At 49.3% G+C, this 20,797-nt stretch overlaps 1 protein-coding gene across 1 annotated transcript in view; it reads right to left on the reverse strand.

Annotated features, from left to right (window-relative positions):
- The window catches only part of SHANK2 (SH3 and multiple ankyrin repeat domains 2), a 504,408-nt gene that overhangs the window by 387,356 nt on the left and 96,255 nt on the right, over nt 1–20,797 (reverse strand). Inside the window, 2 exon segments of the mRNA XM_027580403.2 lie at nt 18,014–18,122; nt 20,283–20,354. Coding sequence (XP_027436204.2) covers nt 18,014–18,122; nt 20,283–20,354 — 181 coding nt within the window.

Here is a 20,797-nt window from a genome sequence, read left to right on the forward strand (position 1 = left end):
AGTGGATGGATGGATGGATGGACGGACAGGATGATGGATAAGTGGATGGATGGATGGATGAGTGGGTGGACAGATATAGAGAAGGAGAGACAGGAGGGAGAAAGGAAGAGAGAAAGAAAGAGATGGGTGAGTGAAAAGATGGGCAGGAGGGTAGGCAGATGGAGATCATACACATAGACAGTTAAAAATGAGTAAAGGAGGGGTGGAGCAAGATGGCAGAGGAGTAGGAGACCTAGATTTCGTCTGGTCTCAGGAATTCAGCTGAATAGGGATCAAACCATTCGGAACACCTACGAACTCAACAGGAGATCGAAGAGGAGAGTAGCAACAACTCTCTGAACAGAGAAGCGACCACTTACTGGAAGGTAGGACGTGCGGAGAAGTGAATCCGAGGCGATATTCGGGAGGATAGACGGCGGGGGAGGGGGCCTCCGTCCGCCGCTTCTGGCAAGTGCTAGAGCCGCGGAGCACAAGATCGAGACTTTTAGAAGTCGGCTCCGCGGAGGGACGTCGCTCCAGTGGCTAAGCGGGGGGTGGAATCCTCCCGGGACAGTGTGGTCTCAGGACCCTTGGGGTCACAGAAAGACCGGGGGTGCCTGAGGGCGGCAGAGCTCCCAGGGATCGGAGCGGGGAAGCCGGCTGCAGAGACGGAGCCGAGGTGCAGGCTCTCAGCTTGGGGTGGCCATAAACTGTGATCCACAGCAAGTCGGGCCGCTGCTCCTCCAGCAGGGACCCAACAAGCTGCAGATCCGGGGGGACTCCCCTTCCTCCCCGTGGAGGAGAGGCGCGGGAGCGCACCGCGGGGATCTGCTGGGTTTGGAGACTCCACACGGGGTCGGGTGCCAGAAATAGAAACGCTCGGTCACAGGCCGGGTGAGCACGGAGTGCAGCCGGAGACCGGGGACACGGGAGTGACTGCTTTTCTCTGTGGGCGCACTGAGGAGCGGGGCCCCGAGTTCTCAACTCCTCTGGGCGGAGATTGACAGGCCACCATTTTCACGCTGGTCCTCCAAAGCTGTACCGAGAGCTTGCAGGGAACAAAAGCTCCTGAGATCAAACCCGAGCAGCTTGCTTAGCCCGGACCGACAAGGGCGGGACAATTCCGCCTCCGGCAAAGACAGTTGGGAACCACGGCAACAGGCCCCTCCCCCAGAAGATCAGCACAAACAGCCAGCAAGCCAAGACCAAGTTTACCGATCAAGGAGAACGGGAGAACTCCAGAGCTAGGGGAATACTGCACATAGAATTCATGGCTTTTTTTTACCATGATTCATTAGTTCATCAAAGTTAATTTTTGTTAACTGTTTTTTTTTTTTATTTTTCTTTTTCCCTTTTTCAACCAACATCTTATTAATCCCTTTTTAAAAAAAAAAACATTTTCTATTTTTCATTTTTAGAGTCATATTTTGTCCCTTCATAGTAGTTACCCTTATTTTTGGCATATATATATAAGTTGTTCTCTCTTTAAAATTCTGAGATACAGTTTCTTCTAACAGATCAAAATATACCCTAAATCACTAGTGTATGGCTTTGTTCTAGTCTCCTGCCTGATCACATTCTCTCCCTTTTTCCTTTTTTTTTTCTTAAATCTTCTTTCTTTTTCAAACAACTTCTTATCTTATCAAGTCCTTTTATAAAATCTTTTATAATTTTCATCTTTACATTCATCTTCCATCCCTCATTGTATCAACCCTTATTTTGTACATATATGTCTTTCTTCAAAATTTTAGGAGGCACCTTTTTCTAACAGACCAAAATACGCCCAAAATCTAGTGTGTGGCACTGATCTATGCACTAGCCTGATCTAATTTGATCATATTCTGCTTTTTTTGTATTGTTCTGTTTTTGTCTTTATCTTTTTTTCTTTTTTTTTTCCCCTTTCTTTTTTCTTTCTTTCCCTTTCTTTTCCCCTGGTTTCAGGTCTTTTCTGATTTGTATACAGTATATTTGCTGGGGACGTTGTAAACCTGTTAGCATTTGGTTCTCTCATTCATCTATTCTCCTCTGGACAAAATGACAAGACGAAAAAAAATCACCTCAGCAAAAAGAACAAGAGGTAGTACCATCAGCCAGGGACCTACTCAAAACGGACATTAGTACGATGTCGGACCTAGAGTTCAGAATCATGACTTTAAAGATACTAGCTGGGGGGCGCCTGGGTGGCTCAGTTGGTTAGGCGACTGCCTTCGGCTCAGGTCATGATCCTGGAGTCCCGGGATCGAGTCCCACATCGGGCTCCCTGCTCAGCAGGGAGTCTGCTTCTCCCTCTGACCCTCTTCCCTCTTGTGCTCTCTGTCTCTCATTCTCTCCCTCTCAAATAAATAAATAAAATCTTTAAAAAAAAATAAAGATACTAGCTGGGCTTGAAAAAAGCGTGGAAGTTATTAGAGAAACCCTTTCTGGAGAAATAAAAGAACTAAAATCTAACCAAGTCGAAATCAAAAAGGCTATCGATGAGGTGCAATCAAAAATGGGGGCACTAAATGCTAGGATAAATGAGGCAGAAGAGAGAATTGGTGATATAGAAGACCAAATACTGGAAAATAAAGAGACTGAGAAAAAGAGGGATAAACAACTACAGGATCACGAGGGCAGAATTCAAGAGATAAATGATACGATAAGACGAAACAACATTAGAATAATTGGGATCCCAGAAGAAGAAGAGAGAGAGAGAGGGGCAGAAGGTATATTGGAGCAAATAATAGCAGAGAACTTCCCTAATGTGAGGAAGGAAACAGGCATCAAAATCCAGGAGGCACAGAGAACCCCTCTCAAAATCAATAAAAATAGATCAACACCCCGACATCTAATAGTAAAACTTACGAGTCTCAGAGACAAAGAGAAAATCCTGAAAGCAGCTCGGGAGAAGAGAGATGTAACCTACAATGGTAGAAACATTAGATTGGCAACAGACCTATCCACAGAGACCTGGCAGGCCAGAAAGGACTGGCAAGATATCTTCAGAGCACTAAACGAGAAAAATATGCAGCCAAGAATACTATATCCAGCTAGGCTGTCATTGAAAATAGAAGGAGAGATAAAAAGCTTCCAGAACAAACAAAAACTAAAGGAATTTGCAAACACGAAACCAGCCCCCCAAGAAATATTGAAAGGGGTCCTCTAAGCAAAGAGAGAGCCTAAAAGCAGCAAAGATCAGAAAGGAACACAGACAACATACAGTAACAGTCACCTTACAGGCAATACAATGGCACTAAATTCATACCTTTCAATAGTTACCCTGAATGTAAATGGGCTAAACGCACCAATCAAAAGACACAGGCTATCAGATTGGATTAAAAAACACGACCCATCAATATGCTGTCTGCAAGAGACTCATTTTAGACCCAAAGACACCCCCAGATTGAAAGTGAGGGGGTGGAAAACCATTTACCATGCTAATGGACACCAAAAGAGAGCTGGGGTGGCAATCCTTATATCAGACAAACTAGATTTTAAAACAAAGACTGTAATAAGAGATGAGGAAGGACACTATATCCTACTTAAAGGGTCTGTCCAACAAGAAGATCTAACAATTGTAAATATCTATGCCCCGAACATGGGAGCAGCCAATTATATAAGGCAATTAATAACAAAAGCAAAGAAACACATTGACAACAATACAATAAGAGTGGGGGACTTTAACACCCCCCTGACTGAAATGGACAGATCATCTAAGCAAAAGATCAACAAGGAAATAAAGACTTTAAATGACACACTGGACCAAATGGACTTCACAGACATATTCAGAACATTCCATCCCAAAGCAAGGAATACACATTCTTCTCTAGTGCCCATGGAACATTCTCCAGAATTGATCACATCCTAGGTCACAAATCAGGTCTCAACCGGTACCAAAAGATTGGGATCATTCCCTGCATATTTTCAGACCACAATGCTTTGAAACTAGAACTCAATCACAAGAGGAAAGTCGGAAAGAACTCAAATACATGGAGGCTAAAGAGCATCCTACTAAAGAATGAATGGGTCAACCAGGAAATTAAAGAAGAATTAAAAAAATTCATGGAAACCAATGAAAATGAAAACACAACTGTGCAAAATCTTTGGGATACAGCAAAGGCAGTCCTGAGAGGAAAGTATATAGCAATACAAGCCTTTCTCAAGAAACAAGAAAGGTCTCAAATACACAACCTAACCCTACACCTAAAGGAGCGGGAGAAAGAACAGCAAATAAAGCCTAAACCCAGCAGGAGAAGAGAAATCATAAAGATCAGAGCAGAAATCAATGAACTAGAAACCAAAAGAACAGTAGAACAGATCAACGAAACTAGGAACTGGTTCTTTGAAAGAATTAACAAGATTGATAAACCCCTGGCCAGACTTATCAAAAAGAAAAGAGAAATGACCCAAATCAACAAAATCATGAATGAAAGAGGAGAGATCACAACCAACACCAAAGAAATAAAAACAATTATAAGAACATATTATGAGCAACTCTATGCCAGCAAATTAGATAACCTGGAAGAAATGGGTGCATTCCTAGAGATGTATCAACTACCAAAATTGAACCAGGAAGAAATAGAAAACCTGAACAGACCTATAACCACTAAGGAAATTGAAGCAGTCATCAAAAATCTCCCAACAAACAAAAGCCCAGGGCCAGATGGCTTCCCAGGGGAATTCTATCAGACATTTAAAGAAGAATTAATGCCTATTCTCCTGAAACTGTTCCAAAAAATAGAAATGGAAGGAAAACTTCCAAACTCATTTTATGAGGCCAGCATTACCTTGATCCCAAAACCAGACAAAGACCCCATCAAAAAGGAGAATTACAGACCAATATCCTTGATGAACATGGATGCAAAAATTCTCACCAAAATACTAGCCAATAGGATCCAACAGTACATTAAAAGGATTATTCACCACGACCAAGTGGGATTTATCCCTGGGGTGCAAGGCTGGTTCAACATCTGCAAATCCATCAACGTGATACAATACATTAACAAAAGAACAAGAATCATATGATCCTCTCAATAGATGCAGAAAAAGCATTTGACAAAGTACAGCATCCTTTCTTGATCAAAACTCTTCAGAGTATAGGGTGAGAGGGTACATACCTCAATATCATAAAAGCCATCTATGAAAAACCTACAGCGAATATCACTCTCAATGGGGAAAGGCTGAGAGCTTTTCCCCTAAGGTCAGGAACGCGGCAGGGATGTCCACTCTCACCACTGCTATTCAACATAGTATTAGAAGTCCTAGCCACAGCAATCAGACAACAAAAAGAAATCAAAGGCATCCAAATCGGCAAAGAGGAAGTCAAACTCTCACTCTTTGCAGATGATATGATACTGTATGTGGAAAACCCAAAAGACTCCACCCCAAAACTGCCAGAACTCATACAGGAATTCAGTAAAGTGGCAGGATATAAAATCAATGCACAGAAATCAGTGGCATTCCTATACACCAACAACAAGACAGAAGAGAGACAAATCAAGGAGTCGATCCCATTTACAATTGCACCCAAAACCATTAGATACCTAGGAATAAATTTAACCAAAGAGGCAAAGGATCTGTACTCAGAAAACTATAAAATACTCATGAAAGAAATTGAAGAAGACACAAAGAAATGGAAAAACGTTCCATGCTCATGGATTGGGAGAACCAACATTGTGAAGATGTCAATGCTACCTAGAGCAATCTACACATTCAGTGCAATCCCTATCCAAATACCATCCACTTTTTTCAAAGAAATGGAACAAATAATCCTAAAATTTGTATGGAACCAGAAGAGACCCCGAATAGCCAGAGGAATCTTGAAAAAGAAAAGCAAAGCTGGCGGCATCACAATTCCGGACTTCCAGCTCTATTACAAAGCTGTCATCATCAAGACAGTATGGTACTGGCACAAAAACAGACACATAGCTCAATGGAACAGAATCGAGAGCCCAGAAATGGACCCTCAATGCTATGGTCAACCTACCTTTGACAAAGCAGGAAAGAATGTCCAATGGAAAAAAGACAGTCTCTTCAACAAACGGTGTTGGGAAAATTGGACAGCCACATGCAGAACAATGAAACTGGACCATTTCCTTACACCACACACAAAAATAGACTCCAAATGGTTGAAAGACCTAAACGTGAGACAGGAGTCCATCAAAATCCTAAAGGAGAACACAGGTAGCAACCTCTTCGACCTCAGCCGCAGCAAGTTCTTCCTAGAAACATCGCCAAAGGCACGGGAAGCCAGGGCAAAAATGAACTATTGGGATTTCATTAAGATAAAAAGCTTTTGCACAGCAAAAGAAACAGTCCACAAAACCAAAAGAAAACCGACAGAATGGGAGAAAATATTTGCAAATGACATAGCAGATAAAGGGCCAGTATCCAAAATCTATAAAGAACTTATCAAACTCAACACCCAAAGAACAAATAATCCAATCAAGAAATGGGCAGAAGACATGAACAGACACTTTTCCAAATAAGACATCCAAATGGCCAACAGGCACATGGAAAAGTGCTCAACATCGCTCGGCATCAGGGAAATCCAAATCAAAACCTCAATGAGATACCACCTCACACCAGTCAGAATGGCTAAATTAACCAAGTCAGGAAAACAGATGTTGGCGGGGATGTGGAGAAAGGGGAACCCTCCTACACTGTTGGTGGGAATGCAAGCTGGTGCAGCCACTCTGGAAAACAGTATGGAGGTTCCTCAAACAGTTGAAAATAGAGCTACCATATGATCCAGCAATTGCACTACTGGGTATTTACCCAAAGATACAAATGTAGGGATCCGAAGGGGTACGTGCACCCCAATGTTTATAGCAGCAATGTCCACAATAGCCAAACTGTGGAAAGAGCCAAGATGTCCATCGACAGACGAATGGATAAAGAAGATGTGGTATATATACACAATGGACTATTATGCAGCCATCAAAAGGAATGAGATCTTGCCATTTGCAACGACGTGGATGGAACTGGAGGGTGTTATGCTGAGTGAAATAAGTCAATCAGAGAAAGACATGTATCATATGACCTCACTGATATGAGGAATTCTTAATCTCAGGAATAAACTGAGTGTTGCTGAGTGGTGGGGGGTGGGAGGGATGGGGTGGCTGGGTGATAGACATTGGGGAGGGTATGTGCTACGGTGAGCGCTGTGAATTGTGCAAGACTGTTGAATCACAGACCTGCACCTCTGAAACAAATAACGCAGCATATGTTAAGAAAAAAAAAAAGAAGATAGCAGGAGGGGAAGAATGAAGGGGAGTAAGTCAGAGGGGGAGACGAACCACGAGACGATGGACTCTGAAAAACAAACTGAGGGTTCTAGAGGGGAGGAGGGTAGGGGGATGGGTTAGCCTGGTGATGGGTATTAAAGAGGGCACATTCTGCATGGAGCACTGGGTGTTATGAACAAACAATGAATCATGGAACACTACATCAAAAACTAATGATGTAATATATGGTGATTAACATAACAATAAAAAATTTTTTTTTAAATGAGTAAAGGAAAAGATTAATATTTGGGCTCACAAGTGACAGAGGGAGCACAACCTGTGCATTCAATTATCTTAGTGCTCTTTTCTAATATAAAACTCATTATTAAATTATCCACAATTGAGAGATCACACACCCCATTCCCTATGCCTGAATGCCTGATGCAAAACATCGCAAGTGGGAAAAACCTGGCTTCGCATCTGGAACCTTTGCACTCCAGTATGGGCTCAGCTGTGACTTGGACAGACACCTTGAACCCCACAGGGCCTGGTTCCCCTTCTGTGCTGCAAAGACCACCCTGTCCTCACTGTGGAGTGAGGGGCAACAGGGAGTCACGGCTCTGAAAGTGCTTCGTGATGAAAAAGCTCCCAATGGCATGAGGAGCAACAGGATCTACGGTGACAGCACAGGTTAAGACTCGCTGCAGCAGCTTAACATGGAGACAGACCCCCTCACAAGACATAAAAGGGACAATATTCCAGTGGAATCAGGCTTTTACCTTCACTCACATTAAGCTCACTTTCCCAAAGCGATCCATTTTCTGAAAACGTGTCTCTAAAACATGACACATCCCTTCTGTGTCACTGAGATTTCACCAAAATGCAACACTGTGGACGATGACCCAGGAAACACTCCTGACCAGGAGTTTCAGAAGAAGCCATTTGTGGCTGCGTTTGCTAACCCTCTAGGGGAGACATGGCCTCCAGCTGGAATATTCTAGAAGTCCACAAGATGGGGATGTCTGTTTCTCAGGGGACACCCGAGAAGAAAATCCAGAGAGGTGGGGCTACACCCCTGCCTTATCCCGGGCCCTTCTCTCCTCTGGGTCAGCGGAAATCTGATATGTCCTCAAACATTAATAACCTCGACAGCAAGAAGCCTCCCTACAGCATCACAATGCGCTCATCCCCATCTCTGTGACAAATCCAGGGACCTGAGACCACACTTCAAAATTCCCAAGGACCAGAAAGAGGAGATTCAGCACCTTCTTCCTCATTACCTAGATCTGTGGTTCCCAGACGTGGGCATGAATTAAGAATCCTCCAAAGAGCTCATTAATACAAAGAATGTGGACTTCATTCCCAGTGGTGATTTAACAGGACTGGTGTAGCTGAGAATCTGCACCTCTAACAGGCCGGCGGTCCACGGGACGCGCTTGGCAGGAGAACGCGGGTTCGCAAACCTGACGGCACAGCAAAACCACCCAGCCCCACACCCAGATACTGCTTTAATCGGTGTGAGGATGACCCTGCCAGTATCAGGACTGGTAAAACCTCCTTACGTGGTTTTCAACACAGGAACCACTGCTCCACTCCAATGCATTCCATGGACGAGCAGCATGGGCATGACCTAGGAGCTAGTTAGAAATGCAAAATCTCGGGGTGCCGGGGTGGCTCAGTCGGTTAAGTGGCTGCAGCCCCAGGTTGGGCTCCCCACTCAATGGGGAGTCTGCTTCTCCCTCTGCCCTCAACCCCCACTTGAGCTCACTCTCTTTCTCATATGCTCACTCTCTCAAATAAATAAATAAAATGTTAAAAAAAAAAAAAAAGAAAAGGCTAAATCTCTGGCCCCAGCCCAAATCTTCAGAACCAGAACTGACATTTTACCAAGATTCCCAGGTCACGAATAGACATCAAGTCTACAATGGGCCCAGAGCACAGTTCTCCCACCTGATCAGCTATGTGATGAGTAAACAAGCAAATGCAGAAAAATGGTGCTGTCCCTCATGCGGGTGTATCAATTTACAAATTATCCATGACTACGGGGAAAGTCGTCATCTGTTTAACAAATGGTGCCAGGACAATTAGATTTCCACGTGGGAGCCCTACCTCACGCCATAGACAAAATGTCACTCAGAACGGCTCATAAATGGAAAGGCTGCAGCTATAAAACTGTAGGAAACAACACAGGAGTACGTGTTTATAACCCTGGGTTAGGCGCGATTTTTATTTTAATTTTAAAAAGTAGGACACTGAAAGCACAGGCAACAAAAAAGAAACACATTGGACTTTATAAAATTAAAAACTTTGGTGGATCAAAGGACACCATCAAGGAAGTGAAAAGACCCACAGAGTGGGAGAAGGTATCTGCAAACCACATATCTGATTAGGGATTTGTATCCAGAATATATAAAGAACATTCACAACTCAACAAGAACAGACAAACAACCCAATCAAAACGGGGCCAAAGGATCCAGGCAGACATTTCCCCAAAGATATACAAATGGTCAAATGGTCAATAAGCACATGAAAAGATGCTTGGTATCACCCGGTCATTAGGGAAATGCAAATAAAACCACAGGGAGATGTGACTTCACATAAGATGGCTGTAACAAACAAGAGAGGTGACAGGAAGGTTGGCAAGGCTGTGGAGGACTTGGACCGCCCACGTACCGTGGGTGGGGTGCCAAAAGGTACAGCCACGTTGGAAAACAATCTGGCAGCTTCTCAAAAGGTTCAACACGGAGTTACCACGGGGCCCAGCGGTCCCCCGGGTGCGTGCACAAGAAGGATAAAAACACGCATCCACAGCAGCCAAGAAGTGTGAACAACCCAAGCGGCCCCAACTAATGAGTGGATGAACAAAAGTGGCCCATCCAATGGAATGTCACTTGGCCACGAAAAGGGACACAGCACCATCACACGCTCCCACCTAAATAGATGCTGACACCATGCTGCTGAGTGAAAGAAACCAGTCACAAGGGACCTCGTACTGTGCAACTCCACCTCTCTGTAATGCCCAGAGACAAGAAGTAGACCAGGGGCCGGGGGGGGGGGGGGGGGGGGTGCGGGGAGGGGGCTGCGGCGTGACTGCAGATGGGCACGGGGTCTCCTGTTTGGGTGTCCTAAAGACAGCGGCAATGGTACAACTCTGAGCAGGTCTTTAAAAAACCAGTCAATTGTACACTTCCAATGGCTAAATTTAGTGGTATGCGAAATGCATCTCAATAAAGCCTTACAAAACACAAAAACTGAATTTTATGGAAGTTACGTCTTCATAAAGTTTTTAATGAAAATTTATACACGCCTTATGGTACTAACATATTGAATATGCTGCAAAACAGACACAGACAAATGTTTTTAAAAGGAAGACAAAGTTTGGTGTTTCCGCCCTGCACCTCCTCTGTATAATAAAAGACTGGCGCATGCTCCAGGTTAAGGACCTCTGACTACTCACAAGCTCACCAGCTGACACACGTCCGCAGCAACCACAGCACCTGCTGTACCTGCTGAGGGGTCATGTACGTGCTCACGCGGCTGCCACCAGGGGCTCGAGCTCAGCCCTCCTCCTGTTCCAGCACCTGCTTGCAGAGTGCGTGGGGCCCGGGCTACCCACTGCCCAGTTACCACAGACAGTGGGGCAGGCGAGGACCGTGGGCCTGGAAGGCCCTTTGCAGGATGGACAGCTCCTGCGGGGACACACCAGCGCCTCCAGCGTTAGTCTGCATTCAACGTTTCAGGGTTAAATCATGCCAAAGCACAGACTCTTCCAGATATCCGATTGCAGACAAGTGCACTCGGATATCTGATTAACACCCCATCCCCACCACGGAAGAGAACGAGATCCACAGCATCTTCTCTGGTACATGGTCGCCGACAAGGAGGACACTTTCTCATGACGAGTGCCCAGGTGAGCACGAGACTCATCCAAACGACCCACAGGCCCCTGACGCCAGTAAGCAAGTAAGGAGGGTGGTGGCAGTTTTCCCCAAACGGTCGGCCCCTCTAAACATTCTGGCAACCGCTTCTCACAGGAGCCCACGAACTGGGGGGCTGGGGACGGGGGTGGGCATTGTTCTTGTGCTTCCTGCCATTTCCCACGAACGGAGGAATCATGACCGTCCTCCTGACGTTCTCCCAGACCACGTGCTGGAGAGGAGATGGCCCCACGCAGGTGCTTGGCTACAGAAGTTTGTGAACAGAAGCGGACACGACTCACTTTTGTGTGAGGAAATGTTCGACGGCAGGAAGGACACAGGAGGGAGGCAGGTGTGGAGAAGCTGGGAAAAGAACCGGGCCTCCTATTCCAGACACAACGCTCTGTTGCCAGGAGGAGGGATGGCCAGGTTTGGGGAGAGGAGGCAGACCTGGTCTGGGGAACCCCGCGGGCAGGGCTCCCCACAGCCCCAGACCCAGCCCTGCAGCCGGGTGCCCTGCTCAGGCCATCCACGAAGGCTCGTGGAGGCAGGAGGCACGTGCAATTTGCTTCAAGGTTGGACACGCTGAAAGTGGACGGTTCTTATTCCCGGAGGAGGGTGGGCAGCCGGGTGTTCTCTTCCGAGGGAGACTCGGGGGGACTCACGCGGTCTGACGCAGACACACGGGGCCTACCAGATCAGGAACTGGACAAGGAGAGGACCTTTTGAGCAAGCAAAAACACAAGCCTCAGAACGAGGAGAGAGCACTACAGACCTACTAGAATGGATACAACGCGGGACGCTGACGGCACCGATGTGTGGCAGCACCAGGAGCCCCCGTCCGCTGCTCGCGGGAATGCAAAACAGTGCACGGCTTCGGAGGGCAGTGTGGCGGGTTTTTACATAACCACACAAATGTTTTACCGTGTCTTCCAGCAATTGCCCTCCTTGGTATTCACCCAGCCGATGTGAAAACTTACATCCACACCACAACCTGCCCACAAAAGTTTACAGCAGCTTTATTCATTTTTTTTTTTAAAGATTTTATTTATTTATTTGACAGAGAGACACAGCGAGAGAGGGAACACAAGCGGGGAGAGCGGGAGAGGGAGAAGCAGGCCTCCCGCCGAGCAGGGAGCCCGAAGCAGGGCTTGATCCCAGGACCCTGGGATCATGACCTGAGCCGAAGGCAGACGCTCAACAACTGAGCCACCCAGGCACCCCTACAGCAGCTTTATTCATAATAGCCCCAAACTGGAAGCAACCAAGATCTCCTTCCATAGGGACGGATACCCAAATCTGGAGCATTCATATAGCGGACTACTGTTAATGAGAAAAAGAAAGCGCAATCACGCCACAAGAAAATATGACTAAATCTTGAATACATCCTGTTAAATGAAAGAAGCCAGTCCAGGGGTGCCTGGGTCTCAGGCAGTTACGTGGCCGACTCTTGATTTCGGCTCAGGTCATGATCTCAGGGTTGTGAGATCGAGCCCCACATCGGGCTCTGCGTTCAGCATAGACTCTACTTGTCCCTCTCACTCTGCTCTTCCCCGACTCATGCTCTCTAATAAATAAAATCCTAAAAAAAAAAGAAGAAGAAGCCAGTCTGAAAAAGCCACACTGCTTGATTCCAATTATCTGACATTCCAGAAAAGACAAAACTATGCAGGAAGTAAACAGATCAGTGGTCCCAGGGGCTGCAGAGACAGGCAGGGTGGAATGGGTAAAAAACACCGAAGATTGTTTTAGGTGATGAAGCGATTCTCTACGACCCTGTGCAGTGAACACAGGAATCAAACATCTGTCAAAATCATGAACTCCACAGCACACAGAGTGAAACTCAATGCATGCACATTTTTAAATGTTTTAAAAATTCATTGAGAAGACTGTGGGATCCTGGTTTGGAATGCAGAATGTGACAAAAGACTGGAACTGTATTACAAATGTAAGAAACAGCCTCACTGGGGGGAGCGGGGGAGGGGGGGCGGGTGAGGGGAATTAAGTGCCTTCCAGGTGGGCATGGTCTGCAAGACGAAAGGCGAAGCGAACCCAGGTAAAGCGCTGTGCTCTATCAGCTCACAAAGTGGCCTCTGACGTGTGGTGCAGGTCAGCAATTGTGAAACCACCATCACGGGTCCTGGGATTGAACAATTCGATAAACAGATGGCAGAGAGCAGCCAGGTGTCTCACTATCGGTGGGGAGGTGGTGGATTAGCCAGGGAAGGGACCACATGAACTCATGTGGCCGTGGATTGGACTGGAGACCTCAGTATGCACTCATGTTGAGCTGAATACAGATACAGGTGGTTACACACAGAAGCATTTGTAGATACACACATATTCACAAGTTAGTACACACAAATACTCGCGCGCGCGCACACACACAGTTTGGTGCTCCGGAAGTGAGTGCAACCCAAAGGCAATGAGCACACCCAGCACCCAGATCTTGGTTCCTACGACCATTCTCCAGTAAGAAGAACCAGGCTCCTGGACGACTGGCGGGCTCTAGGTCTGGGCAAGAAATACACAGGATGAACCTGGGGAACCTTCTAGTACCAGAAAGTAAGCAAGGGGTCAAAAACTAACAACCCACACTGAGGGTTCTGTCCAAGGGACTCAGGAGCCGCTGAAAGAGCTTCCAGTGGCCAGAGCTGGAGCAGTGGGAGCAATGAAATGAAGCATGGGGTCCTGACCCAGATCATGAATTAAATACTCATCAGTCCACATGGCTAGGAATAAGCGAGGGTAAATGAATATTAGAGTAAATAAATGAATGGGGGAGAAAAGGCAAACCTCCGTGCAGAATTCTGTCACACGTGTGGATACTCTGTCCTCGAGGACATGGCACTTAACTCCCCGTGTGTTGGCTGTGGGCTGTGCTTAGTGGCTTCCTTCCAAAGAGGACAGTCCATAAAGGGGAAAAGAGAGGGACCGTACAGCTGGGACATGATGCGCACCCCCGCCAGGGGACCAAGGCCAGCGTCACGGGGACCAGTCCGGTGCAGAGCACGGGCCCGGACGTGATGGGGTGGGAGGGCGTTTCACCCTGGGGTCCTCCCTCCAAACCCACAACCCGGTCTGACCATGATGCACACACCAGACAAACCCCAATAAGGGGGCTATTCCACAAAACGCCTGACCAGTTCCCAAAATGGCCAAGGTCAGTACAAATAAGGAAAGCCCTAGAAACCGTCACAACGAAGAGGGCTCTACAGTGACAAGACAGCTACCTGCTATGAGGGCTCCTGGGGCAGAAAAGGGACATTAACTACTAATAAACTATGAAGAAAGCATGCACTGTAGTTAATAGCAACCTATCTGGACTGGTTCATTAATTACAAAATGCTCCCTACTCTGGTAAGACAGGAATCAGGGCAAATGGGCTACGGGGTGCAGGTGGAACATTCTGGGATAGCTTCGTAACAATTCTGCAAATCAAAAACTGCTCTAACATCATGATTGCTCTTGTGTAGGCATTAAAGGCTCACAAGGCTCATGCTGCAGGTGATGGTTTGAAGGGACAATGCTGCTGCTGACCCGTCCCCAGCTGGCCCCCTGAGGAGATGCTCCTGACCACAGGGCCTTTGCCCATGGCCGTGTGTATGGCCATGTGTGCACGTCATGACATGGGTCGCTGTGAGGAGTGCCAGACTGACCTCCTCTGCCCGTGGCCAGCCCTGGCAGATGTCCCAAAGCCCAGGGCCCCTCCTGCGGGCCCTCGTCCCTGTGCTCACCCCAATTCCTTACTTGCTTGACAGTGCTCCATCTTCCTCGGCTACATGCACCTTAATGAGTCACCTAGACCCTTACTGAAACATGACCCTGAAATAATTGGATATTCTACCTGAGCTCCCATTTCAAGTCTCTCTGTACCAGGAAGTGCATCTGACCCGGCCAATGCACCTGGACCCCCTCCATGGGCGGGGGGCGGGGGGGGGGGCAGTCTTCCCACAGACCTCATCTGTGTGTCACCCACCCTCTGCACACTGACATTTACGAAGTTCCAGAACCATGTCTGCTCAAACTGCCCCTCTCCTGTTTACCCATCCAAGAAGCCCCGTCTGTTCTCAAAGCCAACGCTCGGAGGGGGCGCTGCTTCAGTGTACGGGGATCCAGAGTGTCCACGGAAGCTTCTAATTGGGCCGTGTGGGAGCTGGGAGGGGCTCCCGGGAGCCGGGCTGCAGTGACACGTGGCGGCGCGGGGCACGTCTCGGCACAGATGACAAATAGCAGCCTGACAAGCTGATGAGCTACCACCGCCCTGGAAACTAACTGCGTAATTGGATCTCCTAAGTGAAATCCAGACACATCACAGGTGCCCGGTGAGATCCACTCAATCAATGAAAATTCTATTTTTTACTTCTCAGTACGTTCCAAGAGTTGAAAGATGTTTCTGGCTTTATTAATACCCCTGGTGTTAATTGTTATTTGTTGTGCCTGGGCTTCTCCTGTGTTGTGCCTGGGCTTCTTGCAAGTTTGGGAACACAGTGTGAAATAAAAGGACTAAACTAATTTTTGCTCAGATTGTTAGTTTTATTTCCTCCCTCAGGGCTCAGAACACCACGCATCTTGTCCCAGAGGTTTCAGTCAAAGCAGGAGATGCGCCTCGAGACCCCGGGGGGCAAGGCTTTACATCTTCATACAACTTTTGCTGTTACTTATTAAAATTTCCACCAGACTAGGCATCAGTTATAGCTGTAATCACAGGCTGCTTTGTTCTCACTGACAGGCTGTTCCATGGAGATTTCTTTACCTCCTGTGCACCCCTCAAGCCGAAAGGGCTGCTTCCCCAACCTTGGGCCCTTGACACATCACTGGACCCTAACAGGTCCTCATGTAACTACGGCTATAATTATTAAGGGCCCTGGTCACGCTTAGGGTGACCAACTGTGCCAGTTTGTCCGGGACCAAGGAGATTTCCGAACGTGGGACTTTCAGTGTGAAAACCCAAGCCATCCCAGGAGATTCGGGACAGGTCGGTCACACGACCTCTTGTCCAGACGCAGCCCATGAGAGCCAACCATGGGTTGTCCCCGTGGGTCCAAAACAAGGAGAAAACAACACCTTGAGTTCCCGTTGTGCTGCTAACATGACAGGACCTTTCTGATGGATGACACTCCACATGTGAGACACAAAACACACACTGCTGGTGGATGCCCCGATGTTCCTGCCCCGCAGGTACCGTCATCGACGGAGTACCTCACATCGCTGTTCTCCCCTGACTCTCTGCGGCCAGGGCGCCTCTCCTTGGACTGCAACCTGGGAGCGCTCACCTCCCGTGGTTGCCATCCCACACGGATGGCTGTCTCAGACGTGTCACGGCTTCTCGGTGTGTTGGCTTCGGGAGGCAAATGGGGTCCCCAGGTAAAAGGCTGGCCCAAGGAGAAACCACAGACACACAACATCTCCACGTGTGCCCTCCGTGTCCCCCCTTGCCACATGTCCCATCTCCTGGCATCTCAGGCACCGAAGCTGTGGTCAGAAGTTAAACTGAGGAGACACACGCATCAGCGGTGAGCACGGATCATGGCACCGCCGCATGTGCTGGGCGGGGGCACGGCTGTATGGGCACAGGTGGGGTTCTGCCCCAGCTCCAGGGGTCAGAGGAGCCCCTAGCAATGATGAGAAAGCTTCATTCTTGAGCTGACACCTGCACCTGCCGTGGGCTCGGTAACTGAGCGGCAGGGCAGGACCCATGTAGGTGACAGTGGTCCAGGCACAGGGCTGGCCAGTCACCAGAAGTGGGGGAGGGGGCGTCGCAGGGACTGAGTCCAAGAGGAACGCTCTCCAGCCTGGGGTGACGAAGCTAGGGGGACAAACACCCCCAGGTGCCATGAAGACTACCTGAGCCCTCTCAGCCAGCCCACTACACAGGCTCTCGGCCAGTGACTGCGCTCTGCCCCAGGGGAAACCGGGCAATGTCAGCACACAGTCTGGCTGCCACAGCTCGGGGTGCGACTGACTAGTGCCTGGGGTGGAGGCCAGCAAGGCTGTAAACATCCTACAACCCAGGGACAGCCCCCCCACAAACAGCCATCCGGCCCCCCCCCACAATGGAGTACGATCCCCCACAAAAAGGAAGGAAATCCCACCACGAGGACAGCATGGATAGACCTCGAGGGCACCATGTGAACTCAGTCAGATGCCACATGATACCGCTTATACACCGAATCTAAAAGCACCGACCCCCAAAACACTGCAGACTGCTGGCTGCCAGAGGGGGGATGGGGTCAGCATGCCAGGTGGCCAACAGTACAAACTTCTAGTCACAGCTGAGACAGCAGATCTTAAAAGTTCTCCTCACAACTGTAACTCTGTGCTCACCAACGTTACCCAGACTTGTGGTCCTCAGCGCACAATGTAACCAAGTATCCAATCCCCAGCCCCAGCCTGAAACTAACACTATGTTACGGATCTGCCATATAGAACTAGGCGGGAGGGAAGATGAAATAAAAGTCAATGCTCATTTGGAATTGTTTAAAGAAGAAATTGTCCAGCCCCACGGGTGGAGGGCACTGAGTTCGGGAAGCTCTGTGCTATTCTGACCCACTAATGATGAGCAGCCCACACGCGTAAGGAGGTGGGTTTCCAGCAGGGGGAGCAAGGCAGGCGCATGTAAGCGCGTCTCCCACGGCGGACACAACAGCGCCACACGCCTTACCACCCATCCTTCATTCCTTCACTTACCCCACAGCAGTACACGAGCACCTACTGTGTGTCAGGCACCACGCTGGCTGCACACCTCAGCCCTTATCCAGAACTCACACGGGAGCAAGAAAGTACTTTCAAAAACCCAGTAAAATGGTAAGTGTTGCACGTGCGTGTGGGGTCTGATAACAGAAGCACGTTTTTGGACTGAGCCCGTGCTTCCTCGAGGCTTACCGGAGTCCTCCCCCACCCAGGACCCACCTCCAGTCTCCAGGTCATGGAAATTCGGATCCAGGCCTCGTTCCAGCATTTTGACGATCTTCTCCACCGAACGGTGCTGAATGTGGTCCATGAATTTTTTCAGATTGGTCTAAGGGGAAAAATAAAAAAACAGAAATGCCTTTACAGGTCCCAGGAAGGCTCCTTATAGGGTTCACTGCAGCCTGGAGAGGGAGCCATCCCTGCACGGGGCACGGCAGACCCACCAGGCAGGGGCTCACTGCATCTGGAGCCCAAGCACCAAGCGTGGAGTCCAGCACTGGGCAAATGCAACCAGCCTGTCTTGGATGAAGGTTCTAGAACTCTCTCGCCTTTCACATCTGTGCCAAGAGCCACGGGACATTCCTTCGCTTCTGAAAGGATGAGCCACCAGGACCACTTTGATAAACTACAGTGTCCAGGGTCCACCCCAGAGCTTCAGACTCCCATCTCCGGGGAGCGAGGCCCGAGGATTGACATTTGTGCTCTCTAATCTCTTAAGCAGCAGCTGCAATGCAGAGCAGATAGGGGAGCCTCTCGCTCAGCTAATCCGCTTTCTGGTGAACCCTGTGACTACGTGGACAGAAACAGGGATGCCTGGTCACAAAGCAATTCAAGGTGAAAAGAGACAATCACTTCCCGTGGGCTCAAAACGATCCATGGGTCAACCCTGGTGGGGAGGGATGTTTCCCCAGCTTAGCCTGGCCTTGTCTGTAACAGAAATCATGATTTCCTGCCATGGAGCAGACAGCCCCAGCCTCCTGAGGATAACCACAGTATCACGTCTGCCTCCATCTGAAGAAGCGAACTCGACACAGGCTGGCTCTCCACTTGCACACTCTACCTACATTCCAGAGCCAAAACTAACAAATACCCCAAAGACACAAGACACACTTGTAGAAACATTTTAGTAACTGATTTTTTTTTTAATCCAAAAAACACATTTTTATCTACACTTTAGGCCATCAAAAAAACTAGAAGCTTCCAGACCCTGGGGTTGAAACACCACCCTCCAGGCAGATTCCAGGGTTGGGCAGGGATGTGCATGAGGACCCAGAGAATGAGTTGTGCCACAAAGTTGTCATTGCTCAGAGGACAGTGGGGACACACCAGAGGGCAGGGAGCCAGGCAGAAGGGCCGCCAACAGCCACCTCTGGACAACTCGAGCACATTAGTAAATAATGGTGCATTATAATCCGTTGAGCACAATAAAAATCCATGCACCTGTTGTGATACAAATGGGGGACAGAACAAAAGGCGGGGGGATCCCACTGGTTGCAAACACCCGCTGGGGGCTCACAGCACCAGGTAAGCTCGCCTGGGCAGCACCAGGGTGGGCCACGGGCAGCATCCACGCAGATGCCTGACATGGCCTTTCCCTGCGTGCCACATCCTCAAGAATCCTCCTCGGCGCTAACGTGGGTGCGACCACGGTCCAGCCCCAGCACCCCGACAAAGGGGAGGAGTTCCTGCCCGTGGACATGCACAGCGAGCCCGACAAAGGGCAGGAGTTCCTGCCGCAAGTCCAGCCAGGAAGCCAACGCTCATGGACGGCAGCCCGCGGCTCCTGACCTCAACCCTCTCCTCCCTGCCACTGCCGGCCACGGCCACGGGTGGGCCTCAACTCCCTGCGGTTTGTGTAAACAGCTCTTTAATTGCTCCGTGTTCAATGTGACCTGTCTGTCGGCAGTGGTGGCTCAAAGGGCTTCCCCTCCTCTCAGAAACACCCAGGCGGGGACGTGCACACAGCAGCATCCCCTCTGAGGCTGTCCACGTGCAAGTTGTCACCCAGCATGTTTTCGTCACCCAGGAGAGCATGACCAAGTCCGGGGGCTCTGCTGGGGACCCAGGAGCGCGTGCTCATTCACGTGCTTTAGTCAGGCCCATGTGGGCCACGCCCACAGAGGACACCCGTGCCTGGGCAAGGCGTGCACCTTCAATACCATGCACACGTCCGAACCCAGCCTGTTCCAGAGCCCCGCCCTCGAGGAAACCTCATGCACCCCTGCCCGAGCCCCTACTGGCTTCATGGAGCACCCCTGCCCCCAAGGAGCCAGGCGGGCCTCGGGGAGTGATGGAGAAAGGAAGCCCGGCGCCCCTGCACATCCCGGGCCCGCCCACCACGATGTGCACGTGGCAGGTGCCCAGGGGGTGAGAGGGCACCCCCCAGGAAGAGGAGCAGGGTGCCCAAGGAGCTCCCCTGATCTGCAGAGATGGAACGCCACATACGAGACATGAGGCTGACGTGTGGAAGCCAGCCATCCCCTCCTACCTTTGTGTGCAGCTTGGCCAACTGCTTCTCGTCCAGATTGGATTGTTTATACACGCGCTTCTTGTATCGAAACTGCACAGGAACGGAAACAGGAAAAGAGAAGACACATGAATACGTCACAGGGTACTCCACGGAAACACGGCCTTGTCCTCAGTGACTTCACCGAAGGCTGGGGGCCCACAGAAAACTCCTCCTGCGTCAGGTAAACTCACCGTGTTCCTACTGCAGACACCTGACATCGCAGGAATCGCACCTGTGAAGGCCCGCGGCCACGTGGCTGAAAAGCCAGGGAAAGAAACCAGAGCAACCCGGGGGAACGGAGGAGTTGAATCCTCCCACCGAGAAGCCACGGCCGGCGCTCCTCTCCTGAGCCCTGATCGCGGTCCTCACAGCCGTGCGCGTGACCCCGTCAACTAACCAGGACGACTCTTCCACGCCCACCCCTATGAAGCCAGCCTGGTGAAGCCGGCGTCCCCGCTGCCGCCTCCGCCCGGGACTCTCAGCGACGTTCAGTC

The sequence above is a fragment of the Zalophus californianus genome, chromosome 11 (assembly GCF_009762305.2).
Source record: "Zalophus californianus isolate mZalCal1 chromosome 11, mZalCal1.pri.v2, whole genome shotgun sequence".
Taxonomy (NCBI): Eukaryota; Metazoa; Chordata; class Mammalia; order Carnivora; family Otariidae; genus Zalophus; species Zalophus californianus.